The 8,530-nt window shown below is 51.5% G+C and overlaps 3 protein-coding genes across 4 annotated transcripts; 2 read left to right on the forward strand and 1 right to left on the reverse strand.

The window, feature by feature from the left end:
* Positions 1-993: 993 nt before the first annotated feature.
* On the forward strand, positions 994-4,338 carry DHPS (deoxyhypusine synthase). Of its 2 annotated transcripts, none has more exons than XM_001363224.5 (9): positions 994-1,425; positions 2,045-2,209; positions 2,360-2,481; positions 2,560-2,656; positions 2,810-2,896; positions 3,103-3,208; positions 3,340-3,443; positions 3,821-3,946; positions 4,041-4,338. In XM_001363224.5, the coding sequence occupies exons 1-9, from the start codon at positions 1,195-1,197 to the stop codon at positions 4,134-4,136; spliced, it is 1,134 nt and encodes a 377-aa protein (XP_001363261.1). In that variant the 5' UTR covers positions 994-1,194; the 3' UTR covers positions 4,137-4,338. The 2 variants fall into 2 exon arrangements, with proteins under 2 accessions (XP_001363261.1, XP_056678673.1); XM_056822695.1 differs by having other exon boundaries at positions 1,016-1,425; positions 3,885-3,946.
* On the reverse strand, positions 4,145-6,779 carry WDR83 (WD repeat domain 83). The gene is made up of 9 exons (XM_001363306.4): positions 6,646-6,779; positions 6,418-6,538; positions 6,073-6,178; positions 5,656-5,704; positions 5,437-5,563; positions 5,274-5,341; positions 5,093-5,201; positions 4,607-4,721; positions 4,145-4,510 (listed from the first exon to the last, which is right to left on the reverse strand). Exons 1-9 carry the CDS (start codon positions 6,746-6,748, stop codon positions 4,358-4,360), a joined length of 951 nt encoding a protein of 316 aa, XP_001363343.1. The 5' UTR covers positions 6,749-6,779; the 3' UTR covers positions 4,145-4,357.
* A 69-nt stretch (positions 6,780-6,848) lies between these two features.
* On the forward strand, positions 6,849-8,493 carry WDR83OS (WD repeat domain 83 opposite strand). The gene is made up of 4 exons (XM_001362575.4): positions 6,849-6,986; positions 7,414-7,519; positions 7,686-7,783; positions 7,956-8,493. Exons 1-4 carry the CDS (start codon positions 6,937-6,939, stop codon positions 8,020-8,022), a joined length of 321 nt encoding a protein of 106 aa, XP_001362612.1. The 5' UTR covers positions 6,849-6,936; the 3' UTR covers positions 8,023-8,493.
* The last annotated feature ends 37 nt before the right edge of the window (positions 8,494-8,530 follow it).

An 8,530-nucleotide genomic window follows, 5' to 3' on the forward strand; every position in this document is an offset into this window, starting at 1 on the left:
AAATGACAAGATGCGATATATAAAAAAGTTTGGAGGCCATCGATCTAGTCTATATGCCCAGACATTGTTGATTGGTGAAGTGCATGATATAACAAAGCTTTGAAGACCATTGCTCTTGTTGCAGTGGGAAAAGATCTGAGTTAGAGGACAGTAGTACAGTTTCTGGAAGCTAGTTAGATATTATGTGATTAGGAAAAGTTCCTCAAACTCTCTGAGCCCCAATTCCTTCCTGCATATTAAGCCTGCTTTTATTTTGTAGCTCTACTGCTACACATAGAGTGTATTACCTTATGCCTTGCTGTCTCTAGCTGCGGGCAGTCAGGTGGCTCAGTGGATAGTTGCCCCAGGCTCAGTTTCAGAAAGACTTGAATTCAAATCCTGCCTTAGACAAGTGCTAGCTGTGTGACCCTGGGCAAGTCATTTAACTGCCTCGGTCTCTTCATCTGTAAAATGAGCTGGAGAAGGAAATGGCAAACCTCTAGGGGTCTTTGTCAAGAAAACCCAAATGGTATTATGAAGAGTTGGAAGACTGAACCGCAACTATCTTTAGCTTCTCTGCTAGAATGAGCTGCATAAAGGCAGTTATGCTTTCCTGACTAAACTTTCCATCTTTCCCCGTTCCAAGTTAAGAGCACTGCACACAGCAGCCTCCAGCTCTGCTGATAGGCTGATCTGTGAAATGTGCAGAGAAGGTTGGAAGAGTCACTGTCAGCTGGACTTGCAGCTCTGAGTTTGTGATTTTGCAGGGCTAACCGGGACTCCGAGGGAGGTAGGGGCTTGCCCCAGTTTATTTGCCCCCGGAGCCGCGGGGAGGCCTTGGCCCTGCCCAAGGCGGGACCCTGTGCATCCCCTAAACATGGTGCCGAGGACTAAAGCATCCTCCAGACTTGGGGGGTGGGTGGGGAAGAGGAACTGAAACCACAGCAGGGAGTCCCAAGGCTCTAAGCAGGAGACCGACAGGGGGCGAACGAGGGCCGGCGAAGCTCTCGAGGCTCGGCGGCACCCGTAGAAGGGGTGTGGCAGAAGAAAATGTGACCCGCGCCGTTTCCGGTCCTTTACCGTCTCGGTTCCCTGGACTTACTTCCTCCGCTAGCTGGGGAAGGGATGCGGGCGCTGGGATCACGCTGAGCCCCCGGTGAGCCGAGGTCGGACCGGGCGGCCTGACCCTGACTTCGGACCTCCCCTACAGGGCGCATGGAGGGCTTCCAGGAAGAGGAGCGCGAGGAGGGGCCCGGGTCGCGACCGCCCCCGGGAGCTGTGGCCGCCGTCCTAAGGCACAGCTCGGCGCTGCCCGCGGGGACCGTCCAGGTCCGGGGCTATGACTTCAACCGCGGCCTGGACTATGGCGCTCTCCTGCGCGCCTTCGGCACCACGGGTTTTCAAGCCACCAGCTTCGGCCGCGCAGTACAGCAGGTCAACGCCATGGTGAGGGAGCGGGACTAGGCAGGGGAGGGAGAGCGAAGGCTTGAGGAGGGTGGGGGTGGGCTGCAGAGTGAGGTTGAGGTCGGGGACGGAGGAGAGGCCATGGGGAAGAGGCGGGGCTGTGTAAACAAGTGTTCTTGTATTCTAGAAAGAAAGAGGGACCAGGCAGGGCAGGGTGATACCAAGAGCATTGAGAGAGTAGATGAGCAAAGAAGAGAGCATCTAGCTATAAAGGAAGATTCTAGAAAGGGAGGCTCAGTAGTGGGCAAGACAACTACATAAGTTGATGTCTCTGGGTTTAAGATGAGGGCCCAGGAAGAAGACCCAATCCTGGGGTACAAGGGCATTTCAGATTTAGGACCAGTCATTTCCAGAGTACAGCCCTTTGGGCAATGGGACTCCGAGGGAACCGTTAAAGTGTGAGAGAAACTGTTGGCAGCAAAGGGGCTGGGATCTTTGCTGTGCTCAGTGGTGTATTAAGGGGCTGAAAACGGGACACAGTGTTACCCTCATGTGACATCTGCACCGTACAAAATATAAGGTACCAAGTGAGCCATGCTTCCTAGCAGATCCAAGTTTTAGGTGTGGGGAGATGATATAGTCACTTCACCTTCTCCTCTAGATTGAAAAGAAGCTAGAGCCTCTTGGGGAGGAGGAGGAGAACCACATGGACCTGAATCCAAGCCGTAGGCCAATGAGTGGCTGCACTATCTTCTTGGGCTACACATCAAATCTAATCAGCTCTGGTGTCCGAGAGACCATACGTTACCTGGTACAGCACAACATGGTGAGGGAGAGCGCTTTGGAAACCCCTAGGAGCTGAGTGAGAGCTCCTTTGACTAGGAGATGCTGTGGTGCCATGGGTAGGGAGGTCTGGAGGTAGTCGAGAATGGCAGGAGTAATTTCTGCTGTGATTTCCCTGGGCTCTGCCCTGCAGGTGGATGTTCTGGTGACAACTGCTGGTGGTATAGAGGAGGATCTGATCAAATGCCTGGCACCTACATATCTGGGAGAATTTAGCCTGAAGGGGAAGGACCTGAGACAAAATGGCATCAACAGGTATCAGGGAGGGAGGAGAGGTAGTCACTTTGGAGGCTTCTCGACTTAAGAGCCCTGACATGACCTCTGACCCTTCAGGATTGGAAACTTACTTGTCCCCAATGATAATTACTGCAAGTTTGAGGACTGGTTGATGCCGATTTTGGATCAGATGGTTCTGGAGCAAAATACAGAGGTGACCACTGTTTTGGGGAGGGATGGATGATGTGGGTCAGGGTTCATTTGGGAGGGCATTCACCAAGGGAGTAAGTAGGACTTCCAAAGATTAGGAGAGAAGATTTTCCTTGAAGTCAGTAGTCCCAAGGGCCTATTTTTTTTTTTTTGGTAGGGAGTGAAATGGACTCCATCGAAGATGATTGCCCGACTGGGCAAAGAAATCAACAACCCTGAGTCTGTGTATTACTGGGCACAGAAGGTACAACCTATATGAGAAGGGTATGGGGATGTCAAGATTTCTGTCCATATCTCCCTGAGGCCCCATGATCTTTGTACCTAAAGCCCTCTCCCAATTCTTTGTTCTTTTCCTTTGATCCAGTGATTAGGGAGGAAGGGTATGGACGAGGGAAGGAATCTTGTAGTCCCATGCTGTTGTGACCTCTGATTCTTGATCCCACTCTCTAGAACAACATTCCAGTGCTAAGTCCAGCTCTTACAGATGGCTCTCTTGGAGATATGATATTCTTCCACTCATATAAGAACCCAGGGCTGGTACTGGACATTGTGGAGGGTGAGCTTCCCCTGAATTCTCTAGTGCCCAACAGTGGACGAGGGCGGTATTCATGAAGGGGGAACCTGGTGTAGAGGGTGGTGTAATTGGGAATCTAGTAGCCACCAGTAAAGCTTGATCCCTTTGCTCAGATTTACGACTCATCAATGCTCAGGCCATCTTTGCCAAGCGAACAGGCATGATTATTCTTGGAGGCGGCCTTGTGAAACACCATATTGCCAATGCTAACCTCATGGTAAGGCACTCTGCAGGGTCCACATGTAAGTCTCTCTGCTAGTGAAAAAAGTGCCTTTCTTTTTAAACTATGCTCTTTCTGTCTGGAATGCTCTTGGCCATCACTGTTTTCAAGTCCCTTTGTTATTGTGCATGTCTATGAGTACTGTATAATGGGAAGAGTCTAAGACTTGGGAGAGAGGAGAGACCTGGGTTGATTCAACTTTTGACGCTTGCTTTATGACCATGGACAAGGGCCTTACCCTTTCAGACCATGTTCAGCTGTAAAATGTGGATCTGTGGTCCCTACTTGGCCATGCTGCTTTGAGGATTAAGAGAAATGATATTCCTAAAGCACTAATGTGATTTGTTGCCCTTCATTCCAACATTTCCCAACAGAGGAATGGAGCTGATTATGCTGTCTATATCAATACGGCTCAGGAATTTGATGGCTCAGACTCAGGTGCAAGGCCAGATGAAGCTGTGTCCTGGGGCAAAATCAGAATGGATGCGAGGCCAGTCAAGGTTTGTCTAGTGTCAGGCTGGGAAGTTGGGGAAGGGGTGTAGCTTTGGACCTCTAGGTATTTAGTTCTCTCTCTCTTCTAATTTCCTTTCCCAGGTCTATGCTGATGCTTCTCTTGTTTTCCCTCTGCTTGTGGCAGAGACTTTTGCCCAGAAAATTGGGGCCTTCACCACTGAGAAAAAAATTGACTGAGCAGCTGGTTCCAATAGGGACCTGGAAGCTGGGGGTCCTGACCCCTCCTATTTATTGTCTCTAAATTAATTTCCAGGCATCCCCAACATTCATGGTGCCCTGGCCAAGATCAGCAAATACCCAGGCCTGGGATAAAGGTCCCTTTATGTGTCAGGTAATGGTACAGATCCCTAAGGTTAATAAACTTCATGCGTCCCATCCATGTATGTCTGTGCTGCCTTTCAAGCTGGCAACTCATCCTCTGCTATGAATGACTCTTCTCGCCAGCACTGGACATTGCCTTCTGAGGCAGTCAGGAGGCAGGGCTCTGTAGGGTGGAAGGCCAGGGACTGAACCACACCTCTGCCCACTGGCAAGGTCAAAGCCAGAGTGCCCTAGAATAGGAAAGAAAGACTGTAGTACTGTAGTTAGGAAGAGAGAAAAGGAAGGGTGCTGGTTGCCACTGAGTACTGGAAGATAGGGGCATTCACCTCCACCAGATCCCAGAAGTAGACATTTCCATCCTCTGAGGCGCTGATCACATGAGTATCTCGCTCACTTAGGCAGCAGTCCAACTTGTATTCCTGATTCTTGTGTCCTGTGTACCTGAGGTAGGGAGATGTCAGGCTGACTTCTGAATAGCTCCAGGTTCCCCACCTACACACTTAATGTGCAAAATGTGGATTCAAGGCTTTCCTGTTTTCTCTGCCTGGCTTTGTTAGAAGTCCCCTTCCATTCATTCAAGACCCAACCAAGATGTGACCTTCAACCATGAAGCTTTCCTAGACTCCCTTGGGAAATTAATTTCTGATTGGCGCCCCTCATTATCTCATGTTTTATAATTGTACACCTGTCATCCCCCTTTGTCATAGCTTTCTTTGTGTGACTATTTTCTGGTGGCTGGAGAGGTTTGTACAAGGAATTTAATATAAGTGGGTGAACTGATGACAGGCCACCCACTTTGTTGTCTCACTCACTCTCCAAGTAGCTCCCCCGTATCCTTGTCCAGGAGTCGAAGGGAAGAGTCAAGGCTGGAGATGAGAGTACACTGGCCATCTTTGCTGAAGCACACACAAGTGATGGGACCTATAAAAGGGTCAAGGAGAGGATTAATGCTCCTAGCTGGGCCTTCCCAAGCCCCTTGGGACCTATACTTACTTCCCACATAGTCTGCATACAGCTCTCCCATTCGAAGGTCATAGCGCCGAGAGCGTCCATCCACAGAACTGGGGAGAGACAGAAGGGGAGGGGTTTGGATATGTCAGGGTTTCACATGCCCTCTGCAAAGACACTGATTCCCTACATTTCCTCTGGTACTCACCCTGCTAGGATCTCATGATCTGACAGCTTCACGCTGGATATGCCATCCTTGGCTTCATCTAGGATTTGGACTGGGTCAGGTCGTCGTGAGCGGCAGTCCCAGCATCGGACGCTTGAATCAATAGAGCCTGGAACCAGAACCCAGTTCCTAGTGAAATGCAAGCAGGGGCAAGACATGGGCATCTGAAGCTTTCTCCTACCCTCAGAACTCTCAACTTACCAGACACAATCACTGTGGCTTCCTCATTGAACTGCACACAGTTTACCTTCTGTAAAGCCAGCATAAAATGGGGATAATGATTAGTCAATATGGGTTACTGTATGAGGCCATAAAACTCAGGCAAAACTAAGTAAGTAGTAGTTTCAGATTGTGGAAAGGATCAAAGTAATGATTTGGTTAGGTAGAGTTTTGGGGACAAATGGCTCCTGAACTAGACTTTGAAGGCCAGGAAAACATTACGTTGTAGGTTGTAGTGGAAGCCAGGGAGTGTGGGTAAAGCATGCCTGTCAGGGCCTTGCACCAAATGAAGGATAGTTAAGGGAGATTACATCCAAAAGACTGGGTGCTGGGTTCAGAGGAAGGCAGGGAAGGGGCAGCCTTAGATTCTGCTCCAGTCATTTTGAATCCTGTTCTTACCCCGGCATGCCCCCGGAATTTGCGGAGAATCTGGCCTGATGCTACATCCCAAAACAGAACAGCTCGGTCACTTCCCCCAGAGCACAGTCGGCTGTTGTCAAATGAGCTGGGAGGAAATGAAGGATCAGTGGGGTACAGGAGGTAGCTTTAGGAAGGTATGGGGTGTTGGGTCAGAGGTTAGGGAGAAGGCTCTGGGTGGGGAGGTAATTTACAGTCTGTGGGTACAGATAAAGCAGAAAACATTTGAGGGGGGAAAAAAGGTTCAATAGCCACGGGAACATCTGGGGAAGAAGTAGGGGGTTAATGGTGGCAATAGGGGACTCTTGGGAGGACGCAGGGCCTCACCCGGCAGCGTCTAGCACCTCTGCCCCGTGGCCACTGTACGTCCGAAGCAATGTCCCCCGGAGGGGGCTCCACAGGGAGAGCGACTTGTCACTGCCGCAGGTCAGGCAGTACCGACCATCCACTGCAGGGAAGAAGGCAAAGAGGGTGGTCTCCTCCGTCCTCCAGCCCCACGCCTTTTCTCCCACTCTCCTTTCCCTATTTCTCTTCCCGGTTAGGGTGGGCACAAACCGTTAAACCGCACGGCCCTCACGGCTCCCTGGCGACAGGGCAGGCTCCGCACCGACTTTCGGGGCAGCTCCGGCTTCGTGGGTCTCGGCTCTGGGAACGCCATGCTGGGAACAGTAACCGGAACGAAAGCGTCTGCATCTGTAGTGTTACACCCTAGAGGTTCCCCCTCGCTTTGGTGTTGTATCCGGCCGGAAGTGCCGGCAGCGAGAGCGGAAAGGGCGGGGTCAGAGCCAGTGTTTCGCGTGCCTCCTCTAACCCTCTCCTCACACCCCGCCCCTTCCCGGCCAGGCCATGTCCGTGAACAACATGTCGGACCCCCGGCGTCCCAACAAGGTGCTCAGGTGAGGACCCAGCCCTGACTCCCGTCCCCCGAAGATCCGGGATTTCCTGACTGCGAAGCCCATTCCATGACTACAGCCGGCGCTTAGAGATCCTTAGGAGGGAGAGCTATTTCCCTAGACTCCCCACTCTGCTTAGAGATCTTTACCTGGGGAAGCCGGCTTTTTGACTCCCCACCCTGCGCTTACAGATCGGAGTTAAGAAATCTGGTTATGTTTCTCTCCTGCTTTTGGAGATCACCGGAGGAAACGTTTCTCTTGGCTCGACTTCCTACTCTTACAGACCCCAGGCTTGAAAACCCTATTTAACTCCCCGTGCTTAGAAAGCTAGGGAGTTAAAGCAATTGCTTAGCGATCTTGGGAAAGTAACGCAGAGGGGCCTCAAGATGGGCTGGGAAAGTATTTTTCTGTGATCCCTTCCTTTGCCCAGGTACAAGCCACCTGCCACAGAGAACAACCCAGCCCTTGAGGATCCGACTCCAGACTACATGAACTTGCTGGGAATGATTTTCAGCATGTGTGGCCTCATGCTCAAGGTGCAGTCCAGGGAGGGGGGGGAGGATATATGAGGTTGGACAGGATGCCTCTTGTGGGCACCCTGAGTGAAAAGACATGCCCCTGGGATGAGGCTTCCGGCCAAGGGTTCTTGGACTAAGAAGGAGAGGACTCCACCCCAGCCTGATCTGCCTTTCTTTTCCCCAGTTGAAATGGTGTGCCTGGATTGCTGTCTATTGTTCCTTCATCAGCTTTGCTAACTCTCGAAGCTCTGAAGACACCAAGCAGATGATGAGTAGCTTCATGTGAGTCCTGGTGATTGGGCATAGCTCTGGTGGGAGCCCCAGTGAGGTGAGGGAGTGGCTGTGTCCTTGCTCCTCTTTCCTCCCTTTCGCCCCACCTAATCTAGGGTTCGAAGAGCCCAGTTCTTCCTGGGTCCTTTGTAGTCCTAGCTTCACCCTCTTTCACTCCAAACAGGCTCTCTATTTCTGCTGTGGTCATGTCCTATCTCCAGAACCCCCAGCCTATGACACCTCCGTGGTAAAGGCACCAATCTCAGTTCTTCAGCTTGAACTTCAGGACCCTAGGGCTTTTACTGTTGGTTTCTGGGCCAGAAAAAAAAAAGACGGAAATTGGTTCATTCCCCATTCTTGTGATCACTTCCCAGCCTCTGCTCCAAATCTGGGGCCTCAGCCCGTGAGTCCACCCCAGAAGGTCCTTACTCCGACCTTACCTCCACTGAAAGATGGCTTATTCTTGGGCCTGGCCCTGTCGGTATCCCGCAGCCCCGAATTCCTTTCCAGCCTCCCTGCCCCAGGCACCCTGGGCTGAGAAGGATCCTTCGTCTGCTGAGTCCCAGTGCCCACCCTCGTCCAAGGCCAAGGTCCATCCTAGGAGGCTGGGTCTTGGGACTGACGCCCCCGCCCTCGGGCAGCCCGGGATGGGGCTGCCGGCGCGGGACAGGCAGCTTGTAACTACTTGTAACAACCAATACAAATATATGTGTAAGAAAGTTTCTTTGGGTCTGCTCATTCTCCGCCTCTTTTCTCGGG

Source organism: Monodelphis domestica, chromosome 3 (genome assembly GCF_027887165.1).
Source record: "Monodelphis domestica isolate mMonDom1 chromosome 3, mMonDom1.pri, whole genome shotgun sequence".
NCBI lineage: Eukaryota > Metazoa > Chordata > Mammalia > Didelphimorphia > Didelphidae > Monodelphis > Monodelphis domestica.